General features: G+C 41.6%; 1 protein-coding gene across 1 annotated transcript in view; it reads right to left on the bottom strand.

Moving 5' to 3' along the window:
* Nucleotides 1-20,498, bottom strand: part of slc4a5a (solute carrier family 4 member 5a) — a 154,558-nt gene that overhangs the window by 27,042 nt on the left and 107,018 nt on the right. The window contains 2 exon segments of the mRNA XM_051928758.1: nt 2,787-2,987; nt 16,963-17,027. Coding sequence (XP_051784718.1) covers nt 2,787-2,987; nt 16,963-17,027 — 266 coding nt within the window.

Below are 20,498 nucleotides of genomic sequence, written 5' to 3'. Positions count from 1 at the left end.
AATATCCTAATCTGCCTTCAGCAATGAGACCCATGCTACATGACGACAGTCTTCCAATACCGAAACCACCAGAGGATTGGACCTTAGACGAACCAGATGAAGAATCTGCAATGCAGGGTGCTGACAGTGACATTGACCTGGATTTTGAACTGTGCTCATCTGGCGATCCACATCTGATAACACAGTCCGAATTGAACGATTTGCTCAGAGATTTGGGTCTGTCAAAAGCAAAAGCCGAGCTGCTGGGTTTGAGACTGTAGGAATGGTGTTTGCTGTCACCAGGTATGGAAATTTCTGTGTTTCGAGGCCGACATCATGATATAACCACATTTTTTGCACAAATCGACAGTCTCTGTTTCTGTTGTGACACTGAAGGATTGTTCTCGGCCTTGGGTTGTGATCACAACCCGGAAGAGTGGCGTCTCTTCATTGATTCGTCAATGTTAAGCCGGAAAGCTGTTCTGCTACACAATGGCAACATTTATCCTTCAGTACCTGTTGGCTATGCAGCACACATGAAAGAAACGTATGAGAATATGGTACTGTTGCTGTAGCAGGTCCAGTATAGCAGGTACAACTGGAATATCTGTGGAGATCTTAAAGTCGGTGCTCGGCTTTACAAAGTACTGTTGTTTCATCTGTGAATGGGACAACCATGCCAAAGAGTCGCACTATTCTCGACAGAACTGGCCACTCCATAAAAAGTTAGTTCCAGGAGAGAAAAATGTGGCACATGAATCGCTTGTCGACCTGGCAAAGATATTTTTGCCTCCTCTTCACATAAAACTGAGACTCATGAAGAATTTTGTGAAAGCATTGAACAAGGACGGTGAAGGTTTTCGTTGTTTAAGACAGATGTTTCCAAGAATAACTGACGTCAAGATCAAAGAGGGCATTTTTGTTGGCCCCCAAATCAGACATGTTATGAGTGACAAATGGTTTGAAGATCTGTTAGTTGGGCCGGAAAAAAATTGCCTGGAAAGCAATTGCCTGTTGACAATTTTCTGGGCAATTACAGAGCCCCAAACTCCATTCAGCTGGTGGTAGACAAACTTCTCAAAGCATACAAGACAATGAAGTGCAACATGTCACTCGAGATTCATTTCCTCCACTCACACTTGGACTTCTTCCCTGCAAATCTCAGTGCTGTCAGTGACGAACAGTGAAAGGTTTCACCAGGACATTGCTACGATGGAGAAACGATACCAGGGCAACTGGAATCCGTCAATGCTTGCTGACTACTGTTGGACACTGCAACGTGATGCACCAGACATTGAATACAAAAGAAAATCAGGAGCAAAACACTTTTAATTCTGTTGAATTTAATAGCTTATGCGAAACATAAACGTGACTAAATACGTTATTGTCAGTAAACATATAAATGTCTATTTCTCAGAGTTCCTACGTGATGCAGTAAAACCAAAACTATATTTGTGCATACCCAGTAGGTACCTGTCACAATCAGCAAAAGGAAGCAAGACTTTTGAAAAAAATGTGCAGTGTAACCTTTCGCCCCCTGGTGTTATTTTCTTTTCAAAAGACCAAATCACTGTGCCACGTGGTTAGTTCTGTTTGGATGTTCTTCAGTATTTATGTGAGAACTCACACAAGCACCATCAGAACTAGTGTGGTGCTGAGGTGTCACCCATTGCATGGATGCACTCAGGTCCTAATCTGGGATCCTGAGTTGGTTTGTCATGTGGTGGGTGCAGCAATGCGCTGTATTAGCGTGTGCTCCTAACCTCTCTCTCTCTCACACAAGCAAATAGAAGATGTACCCTCACCATGAGAAAAACGGTACCTAAAATATGCAATCAAATGATTACTTCCAGATCCCTTTTCTTGTTACAAACATGTCAGATACATGGAAAGCGCAGATCAATGCTTGAGAACTGTCTTTGCCTGAGAAATGGACGCCCTTGGTACGTTTGTAAGCTTTTCCTCTGTGCTCCATACCCTCATACCCTCCATTGGAAAGCACCAGTGCATTTTTTTTTAGTTTATAGAAAGTGCTTAACTTTAGAACATAATTTCACATGGCAAATGCATATACACAACATTTGTCAAGAAATAACTTTGACTTGTAAAATATCAAGCTTATTTAAAGAATCTTTTTCTGTTGTCAATAAAAATCCAAATTAAACCCACTGTGATAAAAAGCTGTACAATAAAATGTGAAAACTTCCAATGGGGAGAAGATTTGCTATAGGTGGAAAACAGAAAGTGAGCAGGAGATGTGGTAGTGAATGAAGAAAGATGTGTAAGAGATATGAAATTTGATAAAAGAGTAGTTTAGAAAAGAGGCAAAGGAAATGGGAGATTAACAAATGAATAGAAAGTGACTGAACTGAACAGTTAAGTCAATGCAATAGGTGATACTAACATTACTAAACAGGAGCAGAGGTAAAGACTAAAAAGACAGAATATATGTTGAAGACATTAGGTAGATGATAAGTCAGCAAAGGGCAATTACAGGGACATGCAATGAATAAAAAAGGAGCACAATGTGCTTCTCTGGACAAGCCTGACACGACAGATCAGGCAGTGTGATAAGGAAGCTCAGATTCTCACTCTGAAAAACATCAAGAACGAGGCCCACCATGCAAGCAAAAAGCTGCACAAGATGGCAGCAGGAGCACCACAAAGCTGTTCTCCCCACCCAAGATACCTAGTTGATGCCTAGTTGATTAGAACAGAACTGATTCCCTTTGTTCTGAGAATGAATCAAGAGCATTGAATTGTCACAAACAGAAGGAGCATCAGGCCATGTTTGAAACACCACTTACCTTGGTTGGGAAGTAGCGACTGAACTTAAACTTCTTGAGGGTGATGGTCATGGTGTATGTCCCAAAGAAGAGGATGAAAGACATAAGTGCCAAGTCAGGAACGTATTTGCAGGACTTGCCCACGAGGCTGCCACCATATTTCAGGCACTCCTTCTTGCTGAGTTGGCTCCAATCTAGAGCTGTGACATTGACAGGAGCATACTGACAGAGACAGAGACAGAAGAGGGCCAACTCTGTGATTCACTTTATACTAATATTCTAATGCTTTTAGTCTTTTATTATCAAATTTAATCTTCTTTAAATGTAATGAGGTGCAGGTTGAGAAATGACACTTAAATTGCATCAAGCAGAAAAAGACAAAACACGGGCACATGGAGCACATCCAGATACTTGTAGCCAACGCTTATGTACAGCACATTATTAAACAATCCATCCATTTTCCAAACTGCTGAATCTGAACACAGGGGTCTGCTGGAGCCAATCCCAGCCAACACAGGGCACCAATCCCGGGCAGGGTGCCAACCCACCGCAGGACACACACTAGGGCCAATTTAGAATCGCCAATCCACCTAACCTGCATGTCTTTGGACTGTGGGAGGAAACCCACGTAGACACGGGGAGAACATGCAAACTCCACGCAGGGAGGACCCGGGTCTCCTAACTGTGAGGCAGCAGTGCTACCACTGTGCCACCGTGCCACCTTTATTAAACAATGCTGTTGGAAAACTGAACTTTTACAGTATGCTAAATAGGACTCATAATATTTAATCTGTGTGCTTTATTTCAGTCTGTTTTTATTTTACAATTATTTAGATAATTACTCTTAAGTTGTAGGCTTAGTGCTTATGTGGGAAATGTTCTGTAACTGAAAGAGTAAGCAGGTAAAATGACCTCATCATCTCATTAATATTCATGAGGCAGTTCCACAAGACTGTCAAATTTTGGAAGTAGATAAAATTCTGGGGTGTATGTAAAACAGACATAGACAGGAATTCTGGTAAAATAAGCATACATTGTTAAAGAGTGTCATAGTTTATTAGAATGTTTAAGCTTAGATAAAGTGACCAGAGTGTTTATTCTTGTAGGAATATGTGAAATGGAGGCTTGGGACTTTAAGGTGAACATGTTTCATGTCCAGCCAAAAGTATCTTAATTAACAATCAACCAGACCACGGGAGCTTATCAGTTGTCCCACACTTTCACTGATGCAATATCTTATATAAGGGAGGGTTTTGTTGTGAAAAGGGGCAGTTAGCAAGACCCTATAAATTCAAAGGATTTTAAAAAGGCACAGCCAGAGAGACATCATAACTGCCAAGACTAGGAGGAGTGAGAGAAACAACTGCCAAAGAGAAGACCACTCGGTGTGACTTTACCATCTACAGACTGCCTCTTCGCTCCCAATCATCACAACTTGTTTAAGAAACCGAAGACTGCAACAACCAAAGCCATAGCCACCTGAAATGAAGCTTGCTGTTTTGAATCGCTCAGGTTGTAAGTTTTCATATCTAATATTTACACCTGGTTTCTCCTTCAGATAAACATAATGACTGAAATAGTTTGAGCATCGCTTTGCTAAAGTTGTCATATTGCTTACAGGCATTTAATAATGACTGATGATTATAAATGAAATAAACTGTGTCCATTTAGCTATTGTACTGTCAGGAATAGTGATCAGCTCTTGGGTTCTCCTAGACTGTGTGAACAGTCCAACAGGAGTAGCCATTCCTGGCTTTTGCTGGGACATTCTGAAGTGTAGCCCTTTCAGGGGTAGCAATCTGAAGACCGATTGACATGTAAGTGAATCCTGGCAGGGACACCTCGTGAGTGGAATGGCTTCTAGCCCCTGGTAAGGTATCGAAGTAGATACTCTTGCTTTGTATTCGAGTTTATCTGTGCCAAGTGAATGTTGAATTATGCAGGGCGCATGTGTGAATCAAGGTTAACAGTTTAGGCATTTCCAGTATTGACTTGTCCACCAATACAAAAAGAACCCTTAGAGATTAAAGTGTCTTTCCTGGACACTTTTACACCACAAAACACACACATATCCCAATCAGTTTTCTGCTCACAATAAATGTCTCCAACATGCCAGCTGGCTAGAAAAGAAACATTCCACTCCACACCACTGACTGCTACTTCATCCTTCAGCTTAAGAGATCTGGAATGCAGCCCAGCAGCATATGGCACCCGTTCACTCCACACTCCCATTCGTATTCACACAAAGATGGCCATTTAGAACAGCCAATTAACGTCATAAATGGAAGAAAACTAGGCTAACCCAGAAAAAAATAGAAACAGTATATGGGGAAAACAGGCAAACTCCTCAGGCACTCCAAATGGGATTTGAACCCAGACTTGTGGAGCTAGGAGGCAGAAGAACTAGGAGATGCTCCATCATACAGTATATATCAAGAGACATCTGTGTTCTTTTCTTTATTTCAGAGCAGAGTTAAGATAAATGAAATGTTACTAGCAAACATTGGGATTAAGGTGAGTGTGTGCCGTGAATCAATTTGCTCCGATGCCATCTGACCCAGCACTGCAGCTCTAATTGTTTAAGAGCACAGAAGGCACTTGTTATAATTTGTTAGTTGGTAGTCATTTTGTTTTTGGGCTGATTACATTTTTTCAGACTCTTACTTAACCTTTTCCAAGGTTTTGAACATCTCATGGGATTTTTGTTTGTATGTTATGTTTTCATTTAAAGAGTTTTAATTTTATTTAATGTCGTGATTTGAATTTCTCTGTGTTTTTTGTGGGGAATGCCATTATGTGGGCACCTGTTACTATGACATGATAATATCTCCCTGGGGGGAAATGTCTCAGAAGTTGCATTGAATGACATCTTGGCGCAATGTGTTATAAGTCACCAGAACAAGCTCTACAATGTCCAAGACTGTGGATTTCATTTACAAACTTTTCTAGTCTGATTGTGTTGTGACAAATGACCGGGGTCCTTGCCTGGTCGGGACACACTTCTGAGAAGAGGACCGGGGGAGAGGACATGTCAACAGCCATACCTCCCCCAGGACATGAGAGGGCAGCCCCCCTGGTTTGTATCGTGGCCACCGACAGGGAGTGCCTGGACACCTCTGGAGCCTTGGTATGCATCACTTCTGCTACACCCGGAAGTGCTGCCAGAAGATGATCAGGGAGCACATGGAGCACTTCTGGGTGCAGTATAACAGAGGCCACCTCACTCCATTCGTGGAAGCCAGAGTCGGGAGGCAAACGAGCTTGCAAGGAGAGGAGTAGAGGCAGCGATAAAGAGAGAAGAAGAGAAAGGACTGAGCATTGTGGGTTTGTGCATTGTGTTGTGCTAAAGATTGGGAAGAAAATAAACATGTGTGATTTTTGGACATTTGGTGTCTGTCTGTGTTGGGGCTGATCATTCACAGCATGTATTTCACATATCTTGTTTGATATCCTGCTTATGCTGAATTTGTTCACTGTGGGTGTCAGACTCCATCAAAGCTGTGTCTTGTCACCACTCCTGTTTGTGGTTTTCATGAATAGGATATAATGGCACAGCCATGGATGTGAGCGTGTCCCATTGGGAGGCTAAGGAATAGCATCATTGCTTTATGCAGGTAATCTTGTCCTGTTTGCCTCATCTGACTGTGGCCTTCGCCATGTACTCGAGCACTCACTGAAGAGTGTGAAGCAGTTATGGTAAGGATCAGCATATTCATGTCTGAGGTCGTGGTTCTCTCTCGCTCACAGAGTTGTGAAACAGGAGCTGAATCTAAAGACAAACTTCTTAGTTTCCCAGTCTATCTACATCCCTGTCCTTACCTCTGGTCATGAGCTGCGGGTAATGACAGAAAGAATGAGATTGCAAGTACAAGTGGCAGAAAGGAGGTTTCTTCTTAGGGTGGCTGGGCTGACACTCTCAGATAGGGCGAGTGTTTTGGGAGAGCCTCAGAGTAGAGTTTCTGCTCCTCTGGATCAAGAAGAGTCAATTGAGGTGGTGTGGGAATGTTGTAAGGATGCCCCCTGGGCAACTTCTGCTCCAGATATATCCACTGGGTGGAGACCCTGTGGTAGACCCAGGACATAGTGGTGTAACTACATCTCTCAGCTGACTTTGGAAAGAGCCATGCTACATGTTACAGACAGGTGATAGTATAATTAAAGAAAATGTACTATCTCTTGCCCTACGTGTGCCTTCAGCGCCTTTCTCCTGTATTTGCGTGTGTGTGAACTCCTCTTCACCGGCGTCGCCACTTTTTGAGTGTGGTCCACTAAGGCCTTCATCTCAGACTCTGTCCTTATTTTCTCGCCTCCTATCTGGTTTTATACTTGCTGTCTTTGGACACGACTCCCTCAGATTGCCTCATAACTCCTTTACTTGTCTTTGTGCGCCTCACATTCACACTTCCTCTTTCATTGCATCACCAAAGCCAAAGTGACCAATCACACCAAAGCTAAACTAACCAATCAGATTATTCAGACAGACTGGGCACACGGACCTTAGCATTGCATTATATAGTAGATAATGTATTGTTAAAATTTACTTTCAGGGAGCCCCACAATTTTTTGTTTTGATGCTTTCAAGTTGTTAAATATGGGTTGCACATTCCTTGGGACCACCCTATTTTGTTCCTTCTTCACTGGCTACATACCCACTTTTCTTTAAGTCAAACGTATCCCTAAAATGTGTGCCCTTTTCTTTTTGTGATCTGCCCACCTACTAGATTTGCAAACAGCTCCAAGAATTGACCTTCCTAATGATTAATCTGTAACATATCCGAGTTACATTTTTGGCTGTTGTTTCATGCACATTTCCCCTCGGGACAAATAAAAATCTTATGCCTGCACTAATGAAGCAAAGAAACACCTCTGAGTAATCACAGACACATATGATGCCAATTGTCCCAAAAATTACACTGCCCAGTGTCCTGTCTAGGCTTTGTTCCTGTCTTGTGCCCTAAGCTAGCTGGGATAGGCTCAAGCAGACCCCCGTGACAGACTGACTGATTACGCTGCCCTGAAATGAGGGACCATGTATAAAAAAGTGTTGTCATTTTTACATGGTGTGACTGAAGTGTATGAAAGCATCCTTCAAGTCTACAATGTGCACTTTAATCACATCTGAACTGTCTGAGTTGTAATTTAAAACTGTGAAGCAGAGCGGGACATCAGACACAAATATGTCTTTGTTATAAACATTATGGAGGTCACTCTATCTATCTATCTATCTATCTATCTATCTATCTATCTATCTATCTATCTATCTATCTATCTATCTATCTATCTATCTATCTATCTATCTATCTATCTATCTATCCATCTATCTATCTATCTATCTATCTATCTATCTATCTATCTATCTATCTATCTATCTATCTATCTATCTATCTATCTATCTATGCTAATTGTATACTCTATAACAGCAGAGTAAAGATTTCACTGTTCAGCCAACAATGGTGCATAGTAAGAGTATACTGGGGTAGATCATTGCAGGGCAAAAACAAAAAAGTGGCTTACATTTACACAAGGGCAGTCTATGAGTGGCAAAGAGCGCGCCAGCTTGTATTTAGCTCATAAAAACAAATGGGTATCTTATACAGAAATCCACTGAAGTCTGAATCAAACACAACACAGATAGCTCCTCAATCTGGAAATGCTGAAAGCATGTTGGTATACAAGAAGTAATAGCATCTTTGAAGCCCTACTACTGTCATTAATACAATCAAGACATTATTTTGTCCTGTTCTAATAACATGTAAGGCTGGCAAGTGATCTGAGTTGAGTCAATGAAACTCATTTAGCTGAACTACAAGAAATTCCTCAGGGTGTAGTACAACGAAATGACCAGCAGAGGGCACAGTGAAGCCATGTCTAGGACAGATTTTTGAAATAATTTAATTTTCATTATCTTTCTAACATAATTAAATCTGCTTAATCCAATCCAGGGTCATGGGTGTCATTAATTTTCTTATTTCAGTGAAAGATCCCAGATGCACTTGGCACAAGGATGGAAGAAATTCTTGGAGGGACAAACAGTCCCTTGCAAGACACCCTAACTATAACGTCACTAAATAGCTCAGCTTGTCCACCTGAAAGGTGACAGAAACAGAATACTGTTATGATTCACCTTATTTTCAAAATTTATTTCTGTAATTTTTGCTCAGACTTTTATAGATGGACATGGGTTTTTTAACTATGGAGACTACAGTTCTAATGTCAAAATCTCTCCTTGTTGAATATTTCAGACCGTTTAAAATTATATACAGTAATCCCTCCTCCATCGCGGGGGTTGCGTTCCAGAGCCACCCGCGAAATAAGAAAATCCGCGAAGTAGAAACCATATGTTTAAATGGTTATTTTTATATTGTCATGCTTGGGTTACAGATTTGCGCAGAAACACAGGAGGTTGTAGAGAGACAGGAACGTTATTCAAACACTGCAAACAAACATTTGTCTCTTTTTCAAAAGTTTAAACTGTGCTCAATGACAAGACAGAGATGACAGTTCAGTCTCACAATTAAAAGAATGCAAACATATCTTCCTCTTCAAAGGAGCAAACAAATCAATAGGGCTGTTTGGCTTGTAAGTATGCGAAGCACCGCGGCACACAGCTGTTGAAGGCGGCAGCTCACACCCCCTCCGTCAGGAGCAGACAGAGAGAGAGAGACAGATAAAAAAATCAATATGTGCCCTTTGAGCTTTTAAGTATGCGAAGCACCATGCAGCATAGTTAAAAGCTGCACACAGAAGGTAGCAACGTGAAGATAATCTTTCAGCATTTTCAGACAAGCGTCCGTATCGTCTAGGTGTGCGAACAGCCCCCCTGCTCAATCCTCTTACGTCAGGATCACAGATAGCGCAAGAGAGAGAGAGAGAAAGAAAAGTAAGTTGGGTAGCTTCTCAGCCATCTGCCAATAGCGTCCCTTGTATGAAATCAACTGGGCAAACCAACTGAGGAAGCATGTACCAGAAATTAAAAGACCCATTGTCCTCAGAAACCCGCGAAGCAGCGAAAAATCCGCGATATATATTTAAATATGCTTACATATAAAATCCGCGATGGAGTGAAGCCGCGAAAGGCGAAGCGCGATATAGCGAGGGATTACTGTATACTTTATTTTGGCATGATCTCGTTTTGGTACGGGTACTGCTATATTATATTTCTGTTGTTATGGTAGTTGCTAGGGGCGTGGCTTGTTGAGTCGCATCACTAGCATGACATTATAAAAACCAACGTGAAAATACTAGCAACATTCTAGATTGTTTGAATTCATGCAAAGACTTTGTCTCTGAATTTTGCTATCGATTTCTTGTTTTATGATCTCTTGCCCCTGTTTTTCATCATCGTACTTGACTAAAGTTTTGGTTTTGGATGTCTCTATAATGGTTTTCCATGTTTTGCTCTGTTTTGTGTCCAGCTTGAAACTATCTATCATAATCACCAAAACTTTTCAGGAAGCAAAACTTTTGAAAAAAATTGTTGTCCAGTATGTTCATTCATTCATGCTCTAACGTGCTTCACCCAGTTTATGGTCGCAGCAGGCTGGAGTCCACATCAGTAGTGCCAAATACAAAGCAAGAAACACCCCAGGGCAGGTTGCCAGTTCTTCAGAGAGCCCCCTAACACACAGGTAAACACTGAGGTAAACTTACAGTCTCCAGAGCACCTCTTTGGGGTGTAGGAGGAAACTCGCAGTACGTCACAAACACACAGGGACATCTAGACAATGACTAGGCATGGGAATCAAACCCAAGATGCTGGAGTCGTGAAGCAGCAGCACTAAACACTGCGCCACTCTGTCTGTTTGACAAAGTTAACAAAGTAAAAAAAACATTGGAGAGAGAAAGACATCTCATTAATGAAGCTTTATTACACTGTGGAGCTGTAAGAAACGCTTATGAAAGCCCAAAGCACATCTGAGGAATCTTATCAAAGTCATGCTCATAATCACAGTTGGCACTTGTCTGAAAGATCTCAGCAAAAAGAAAAAATAAATAAATTACGATAAGAAAACGTTCAATTAACATTTAAAGAGCTTTCCTGAGATGTGCAAATTAAAAAAAAAAACATTCAAGAATTACTAAAAGAGATAATGAGACAATTAGAATTCATAAGCATTCTGAAATATGTCCTGCGCGCTTTTAGACATTTCATCAGTATCAAAGGGTATCAGAGGGGCAAAATCCAACAGAAGAAGAATTGAAATAAGTGGCCCAAATTTAGCTCATCATTTTAATATGGCCGACAGCACTGGCAACTGCACACCCGAAGAAGTAATGTAACAAGTCCGGCGGCTGCTTTTTTGTGTGAGATAATTAGAAAATGCCTCCTAAATGTGGTGCAAGTCAAACAAAAGGACACTGAAAAGATGTCAGCTGGGCATATTCATTAACGCGTTCTCTCCTTGTGAGCCAGTTTAGAGTCGCCAGTCAGTACAGCATACACATCTTCAGGCTATGTGAGGAGACCAAATGTGAACACAGGGGGCTACTATGCAAATACTGTACAGCCATTGGCCAAACTGGGAAAACAAGCAAATACTGCACAGCCATTGGTCAAACAGGGAAAATAAGCAAACACTGCTGAGCCATTGGCCAGGCAGCAATTCAAACCCAGGTTCCTAAGTGGTGTGGCAGCAGCCCCAGCCTGCCACCACGTAATCCTGTTTATGCATCAAGACTTAGGACTTTTGAAATACATTATGACCACCTTTACAATATTGTCAAGTCATGTCATATCAGGGTCGTGAGATGGCTGGATCCTATCCCAGCTAGCACAGGGGGCAAGGAAGGAACAAACTCTGGGCAGGGTGTAAGGGCCATCGTAGGACAAACAGACACACACAAGCAGACATCAGGGTCAATTTTGTGTCTAACCTGCATGTGTTTAGACAGTGGGGGGAAACCCACTCAGACATGAGGAGAACATGCGGACTCCATGCAGGGATGACCCAGACGACAAACCTTGCTCACCTTACTGTGAGGCAGCAGCATTACCACTGTGCCACTATGCCATCCACATTTACAATTCTGAATGATTGTTATTCAGAAACACATTCAATATTTGTCTTTCCAGCAAGCCTTCTTAGCAGGGACAGGGTGCTCTTTGGGGGAAAGTGCGAAGCTGCTTCATACCCTGAAAAATGACGTGCATTTATTGCAACCAAGGATCAGACTGAAAGGTATGGCTTAGGTCCGGACTTGACCATTTTAGAGAGAGACCCTCACACAGAATCAAAATTGGAAGTGGCCTAGAATCTTCATAAAAGTCAGGTCTTGGCAATAGCTTGATACAGAAGTCAGTAACCTCCACAAAATGTTTAATTAGCTTTGGCCATGACTGCAGTACCTCCCTGGAAAGGTGGAGCAGATCTGAGCCATCTGAGGATCTGAGCTTTTCTGTTTGAAAATCTGAAGCTTCTTGGCCTCCATTTCCTAAACATTATTAATCACCCTTTATAAAAATTCCATACGCATGGACAAACATCAGGTCTTTCATGCAACTCATTGTAACTCTGTCATCACTAGGACTGCCCTCAGGTGGCCCAAGTCCTTACCTCTTGGGCAGACCCTACTATGTGTCTTGGTGATGAGAGATGTGAAGAATGCACCAAACAAGCACGGGGGGTACCCCAAGGATCATTGCTGCTCTTTTCTCTATGTACCTCCTCACTAGGCCCCTATCATCCAGTCGGACAGTTTCTCTTATCAGTGCCTTGCCGATGATATGCAGCTGTACCTGTCGTTCTCTACAGAAGATCACGTGGCATCAGCTGGAATCTCTGCATGTCTCACTGATATCTGGATGAACGAGTTGCAAAACCAGCTCACCTTGGCAAAGATGGACCTGATTGTTATCCCATCTTGTTCATCAGTTACTACTAACACCTGCCAACTCACTGCACCTTACGGTAGTGATCCTTCACTGACCATGTTGCAACGGTCTCTCTGTCTTGCAGATTCACTCTGTACAGCATTCCTATCTGATGGAATATTCAATACAACTCCTAGTCAAGGCTTTGGTCTTGTCAACACACTGCTACCTGCATGTGCTGCACAAGCCTCTGCAGATGATCCAAAATGCAGCGGTACATCTGGTATTTAACCTGCCGAGGCAGGCACACGTCACTTCTCTTTTCAGATCACTACATTAGCTCCCTGTAACAGCACACATTAAGCTAAACACCTTGATGTTTGTCTACAGAGTAGTCAACAGGTCCACACCTACATAAATGGAGACACTTGTGAGGTCCTGTACTTCTTCTATATGGAGTAACTTGTAATAATTTAAGTCAAATTTACATTTCACACGTGTCAATTATGGAGCTGGAGCCTAACCAGCCACCATAGGGCGCCAGTCCATCGCAGGGCAAACACACATACACACACACACAAAATTTAGTACCGCCAAAGCACTTAACCTGCATGTCATTGGACTGCAGACCACAGACACGGGGAGAACTTGCCTACACCTATATTTAATGTAGTTATGTATTTATTGTCATATTTCACAGTTTTTGATTTATTTTGCTAATTTATTTTTGTCCTAAATATTCCTGCATTATGACAGCGTAACATTCTCCACACTCAGTCGTTAATCTAACTCGGTGCCTCCACAGCAAAATCGCGAACGTTTAAAAAAAATAAAACACTTAAAAGCAGTGTCATCATGAGGGGGCTGCTTCAGAAGTTTATATTGTGCAAAGCCCCTGATCTTTACATCTGTTTTGTAGTTTTGTATATATTCATGTCCTCCTTAGGGGTTTGCTTGGTCATAATTCCATGCCTCCCACCCCAACCCCAAATCTATGACCAAGAATGCTGAAATCCGAAGGTTGGGAGTTTTCCTTAACATTTCACTCTCCTATACACGTATAACAAACATCTGGACATTCGGCTAAGATGTTATATAAAGTTTAATCCTCTGTAGATGATTGTCGGGAAATCGCTTCAAACCGCTTCCGGCCTGAATGCAGCCAAGATGGCGTATGTATCCTGCCAATGCTGGGTGATGCGTATTCAATACGTACCAAGGATCATATTGAAAGCACTGGTCATGCCATCTAGCAGTTGTAGTGGAAACTACATTTGCCTGATGGAAGCGAAGTGTTGGCGTGGCTGTGCACGTGGATTTTGGCTGCTAATTTCGAGAAGTTGTCCAAATTTGAAGTTAAGTTGTGCTAAGATACAAATACGTACCAGCTTACTATTTGCTTGTGTGCTATATAACAATCTCCACTTAATTTGGCATCTGTTTGACAGCAAAAACACAAATAAATTTATTTTTTTATATGATTGTAAAAACAATTTAGGCAACAAGGGGTTAAAACGCACCAACATTAATTTGTTAATTTCATGCTCTCGCTTTTTATTTTTAATTACATGTTGTCATAGTTTAATTAATTTCATTGTGTCTGTTTTATTTTGTTTTTTGTGTTTTGTCCTTTTGAGCCACTGTAAGGGGGCTAAGTATGGAGTACAATCGCTGTCACAAATAACTCCATCTTTCCACCTTTGTGGCACATGCGTAGTAACAAAAATCGATTGTTTCTTTTTCGATAGCGAATGCCTTGTGCGTCCAGTGACGTATTTTTGATAGTTTGTTCACGCTTGAGAATTGTACTTGTAATTTTCAGAAGCAAGCATAATTTTCAGAAGTGCAAGTGTAATTGAGACGTGTGAAATGTAAATTTGACTTAAATTATTAAGAGTTATTTTTGACAGCGATCTTACTCCGTACTTCTGACTCTTTCAGGTCTGCTGATGAAAGGCGTCTAATGATACCACCTCTGTGTGGCATCAAATCACAATCCAGACTATTTTCATGTACTAGTCCTGATTGGTGGAAAGAGCTGCCCACCTGCATTCAAACTTCAGATTCCCTCGATGTGTTTGCATTTTGCTTTGATCTCTTCACTGGTGATAATCAATTTTATATCCTTGATCTAATGAAACGTCAAGCAAAATGACACCTTTTATTGGGCAACTAAAAAGATTACAATATGCAAGCTTTTGAGGCAACTTAGGCCCCTTCTTCAGGCAAGATGTAATACAGAAACTGAAGTTCCCTGTGATTATATAGACACTAGGACAAATAACAACATTGGAAAACCTTTAAGTGAGACACCTTACATCTAAGTGTGTATGGTTGGATTCCTTATCAAGGTATCTTTTGGGATAAGATTTTCCTTTTTGCATTTTGTTAAGAAGAAGATGTCGCTATCCATGTGTGCCAGTTTCTTCCACTGGGTCTTCAATTCCATGTAGGAGTGGTGCATTTCGGTGTCTTATATGTCTGTAGTACTATTATTTTTTTTTTTGTTCTTTATTTCGTCTTATACAATTTCTTGTATTAGGAATTTGTTAGTTTTCGCATACCCCTGGGGTCAGAGCGCAGGGTCAGCCATTGTACAGCGCCCCTGGAGCAATTGCAGGTTAAGGGCCTTGCTCAAGGGCCCAGCAGAGTAGGATCTCTTTTGGCAGTGATGGGGATTCGAACCTGCAACCTTCTGGATACCAGCGCAGATCCTTAGCCACAGAGGCTCATTATGGATGTAGTGAGAAGTCAAGTAAAATGACACCTTTTATTGGCTAATGAAAAAGATTACAATAGGCAAGCTTTCGAGGCAACTCAGTCCCCTTCTTCAGGTAAGATGTAATACTGTAATCTTATAATCTTTTTAGTTACCCAATAAAAGGTGTCATTTTGCTTGACTTCTCACTACATCCATAATGGCTAACACAGTACAACACCCTAGTACTTATCCTTGATCTATAACTGTGGTTCCCAGACACTCCCCCAGACTGATGTCTACTCAGTTATGTTAGCCTCTTTTGTATGCTTTGGATGAAAACGTCTGCCTAGTAAATAAATCCAGCCAAGGCCTTTTTATGATGTACAAATCATCTCCGTTCAGCAATGTCTTCTAATATTTTTCTTTAGTAGGAATTAATACCATATAAATGGCCATAATCTTGCATAACAAACTTATAATGTTGGTGTTTCTCTCATCACCTAAGGGTGTGCATTCACTGAAGGAGCTCACACACCAATATTATTGCAGTCCATTGGCGTCTGCCCATTAGTGACTGGGGATAACAAACTGGTCACATTTCATCTACTAAACAATATTTGAAAAGATGAGCCACAAATGGCGAGTGTTATGTTATAATTCTCCATAAAGTCTATGCAATGCATGTTAGAACTACACATACTTCTACTTAAATGGAATTACTCCCAGCAGTCCTTCTGTTGACTTGTATTGATATGTTAATGTTTTCTCAGTTTGATTGTTCCATTCTGGTTGTCCTTTCAACACTTGATGTTAGCTGAACCTCATGCATTCTCATAAGAACATTTTCCCGTGAAGTTCAGGCTTATGCATTCAGAATTTTACGTCTGATCAAATCTGTGTTAATCAATGAGGTCCCTGGTGTAAATGCTCCTGTGACGGGATTACTGAGGCTACATTCGAAGGTGGTTAGAAATGGGCAGCCATCATATTTAACAAAAGTGTAAATGCAAATGTGGATTAAATCTAAATACAAGGACAACTTTAGCTGCAAAAAAAAGGTTGGGAGCATGCTCTGACACAACGTGTCGCTGAACCTGCCATGTGACAAACCACCTCAGGATCCCAGATGAGGACACGAGCAACAGGTGGACACCTCAGCTCAGCACCACACTTGTTCAAAAGGAGTAAAACAGTTTGAGGTTTTTGTTACAGTGGCTGGAGTGCCAGTCCTGCCACCAGGCCCCGAGTTTTCCTTGTAAGTTGGAGGACCTGCTTGCAGGTTAATGTCATACCCAGGATGGAGCAATTGCAGGTAAAGGGTTTTGCTTAGGGGCCCAGTGGGGTGGAATCATTCGAACTGGCAAACTTCTAATGGCCGGTGCAGATCCCTAGCCTCACAGCCTCCACTCCGCCTATTAGCTCAAGGTGATTCTTAATTTTGCCCAGGGAAGTTGACCTCTGTTCTTTATTTGGGTACAATGTGGATATGGGTTATGCATTTTAATGTTAGGTCTATAGGAGACCATAGATTGTCCTTCTCAAAGTCAAAAGCATTAAGAAACAGTTTTGCATTTTTGTGAGAACTCACAATGTTCTTTTATCTTTGAAGCATTCAACTAAAGAGAACACATTTCTGGGATGCTTGTAGTGCCTAATTTATTATAAAATAAAAATAAGCAACTTACCATAGAGCTGTTAGTGCTGTTTGGAGCCAGAGGCACTGAAGCGTTGAAGATTGCCACAGTATCCACTGTTGAGACCAATAAGACCAAAAAAATAAGAAAAAGACAAAAATAATTCAGCTGGAAAATTGCCTGGAACATTCACACAAGTGCGTTTGTCTTCCTTTGCACAGTCTCTGAGCAACAATCGTAGGCTGGGCTCACAGGCAGACAGTGACGGTGCAACAGCTATAAAGATCACGCAGCCTTTTGTTACAGTAACTGTACTTTGAAGAAGGAGCTGACCCTGCTCAGGGCCAAGAAACGATCAGCCCTTCAAGTAAAAGTGCAATGACATTGTCTTGGCTTTTTGAATTTCTCCTTAAATCTAGATTTGAATACATTAACTAATGCAAGTGCATGTGTGTGTACATGGACTGGTATGAATCTGGAGTGCTAGACTTAGATAGATAGCCTCAAAAAGGTTGGGGAACATCTCTGCTTAGTGTCACACTTGTTAAATTAAGAACTACTATTTCTGTTTTCTGTATACATATTTTGCAGAATATATTTGAATATATTGTAAGAGCCAGACTGGATGGAATGGCATCCTGACTGCAGTTGGGAATGATTACCTGCCTGGCCGGGAATCTGTAATGTATGGAGCACAAGAATGGAGACACAACCTGGCCAGGATGGTCTTCTGTTTCTGCCCCACTTGGAACGATCAGATAATGGATGGACCAGGGATGAGTGAGTGGACATTTTGAACAATTAGTCCACCAGCAAGAAAGGTGGCAGTGTTCCCATGGCAGGAGTCCAGTATTGCCAGGGAATTGTACTATAGAAGGGCTGAAGAATGGACTTGGGGAGCTTCTGTATGACTCAGAAGTGTTTCTGCCATGCAATGCCATGACGCTGGAAGTGCTCCTGGGACCAACTTAAAAGGAATTGCTCTCATGCAGCAAAGTCGGAGTCAGGATGCACAGGGCAAAAGCTCACATGGAGCTGTGGAAACAGACGGAGGAAAAGAAGTAGCTTTATTAACAATAAACACATTGCAGAAATGTAAAAAAGCCTGTGAAAGTGTCTGTTGAGTAATAAATACCTTTTACTTTATCCCTAAATTGTGTTTGGTTGAGTCGTGTCTGGTGTTTGGGGCTTAGTTGCAGCCCCCTTATGGTCACTCTCTCTCTCTCTCTCTCTCTCTCTCTTTCTCTATATATATACATGGAAGAGAAGGTCTGTGATACGGTTTGCATATTTGCAGTTGGAGATCCACAAAGGGAGAAAAAACGAATCACGTATCATAAAATAGTTTTATTCCTGAGCTTTCAACCCCTATCAGGGGTCTTCATCAGAAGATAATGCTTAGACTTACAAGAATCAAAGGCAATATATAGCAACACATTCAGTATTGGGGGGGGGGGGTCTTTGGCGGTGACTAAGTCAGTATGATTGGGGGGGGGGGGGGGTGTATCGTTTAATTAAAGTGCATATGTCCTTCTTAAGTTGGCATATACTGGGTTTATGTCCAAGTGTCTGTTGATGGCATTTTCATCTGATAGCCAAGACTCGGCCAACTCTCTGGCGCTTTTTGTACTGGCCTTAAATTTTACTTTCACGTTGTCACAGTTGAATGTGTGTCCTGTCAATTTAGTATGTGCATATATCAAAGATAGTGCGTCCTTTCTTCTGACAGCGTTGCGATGTTCCTGTACACGTGTTGAAATTCTTTTTGACGTTTGTCCTATGTATACAGCTGAGCAAGAATTGCATGGAATACTATAAACTGCGTTTCGTGTTTCGGCTGTCGATTTCTTGTTTTTAGCATTAAACAGGACCATGCGCAGATTGTTGGTGGGTTTATGTGCTATTTTAATGCCCCACTTGGTCAGGGTGCGTGCCGTGCCTTCTGACACATTATGGTGATACGGGAGTGAATGCCAGGTGGGGTGGGGGTTCTGATTTACGTCGATTGTACGCTGATTCCTTTGGCGTCTGCTGTGTAGACTCCGATTAATGAATGATTTTGAGTATCCGTTCGAGGTGAAAAGTTGAAACAGATAGCGTCTCTCATTAATTTTTGTTTCCTTGGTATTACAATGCGTGTGGACTCGTTTAAATAGGGTTTTCACGCAGCTCCGTTTATGAGATACCGGGTGATTGCTGGCGAAGTGTAGAATCTTGTCTGCGTAGCATTGTTTGCGGTAAACACTTGTGGTCAGGGTGGCGTCACTATTTCTTTTGATGTAAATGTCCAGGAAATTGATGTGTCGATTATTTTCTTTTTCCATTGTGAACTGGATTGCAGGGAATATTGTGTTAATATGATTGAAGAACTCATTCAGCTGGTTCTTTCTTAATATGACGAATGTGTCGTCTACATAGCGTATCCAAATTTTGGGTGTAATCTGGGATAAAGCTATGTTTTCAAATCATTGCATTACCAGTTCAGCTAGGAGTCCAGATAACGGTGATCCCATCGGCATGCCTTTTTTCTGTGTGTAATACTTGCGGTTGAAATGAAAGTGCGTTTTTTGGCAAAGTGATATTAGGTGCATTATGTCTTTGATGGACAGTTTGGTTCTTGTCTCTATGGTAGGGTCACTATCCAGTTTCATTAATAATGTTTCTGTGGCCAGTTGGATCGGGATCATGGTGTATAGCGATATAACATCAAACGAGACCATGATCTCGTCCTCGGCGATGGATACGTCATTCAGGCGCTGTAATGCCGACTCCGCGCTGTTGACGGAATAATCTGAGTCGTCCGTTAAATGTTTAAGTAGTTGGAAAAGTCTTTTTGACAAGTTGTATGATGGTCCGCCTATTAGGCTAACCACTGGTCTGTATTTTAGTGGTGTTTTGTGTATTTTTGGGAGTCCATAAAATTCCGGGCAGTTAGCATCATTGGATTTAATTTTGTGAAAGTTCTGTACATCCAGGTGGTTACCATTTCGGAGTTTGGTCAGAGTATAGTTTATTTTATTCTGTGTGGTTTTTGTTGGGTCGTTATTTAGCTGTTGATAAGTATTAGTGTCCGAAAGCATTTCTTCCATAGCTGTGGAGTATTGTTCTCTGTCTAGGATAACAGTTGCGCCTCCTTTGTCAGCTGGTGTAATAATAATGCTGTTGTCATTCCGTAAAGATCTTAGAGCTTTCTGTTAACTTGCCAGAATACGTGTGGTTGGTTGCCTTGTGTGTAGCTGGCTGGCGACGTTGCATCTTATTTCTTGTGCCTGTTCTGTTGGTATTTTTTCAGTTGCTAAGATATGTTCTAACGAACCGAGGAAGTTCATGTTAGATGCGTCCTTATAATTGAATTTTAATCCTCTGGAGAGAATATTGTGTTCTGTGGTGGAGAGCCGTCTTTTGGATAGGTTGTGTACTCCGGATTGGGGGTTGTTCATATATTGATTTCCAGTGAGTTTACCCCATTTTTTGTTGAGTGTATTTCGTTTAGAAATACGGTTTTTGGAAGCGGTGTCCTGGATCCTTTTAGTCCATTCCTCCGTAACCGTTTGTCCACATGTTGTGATTAGTTTAGCGTGTTGCTC

This window comes from Erpetoichthys calabaricus, chromosome 1 (genome assembly GCF_900747795.2).
Source record: "Erpetoichthys calabaricus chromosome 1, fErpCal1.3, whole genome shotgun sequence".
NCBI classification, from domain to species: Eukaryota; Metazoa; Chordata; class Cladistia; order Polypteriformes; family Polypteridae; genus Erpetoichthys; species Erpetoichthys calabaricus.
The sequence above is the reverse complement of the archived record's forward strand: the minus strand, read 5'-3'. Positions and strand labels throughout refer to the sequence as shown.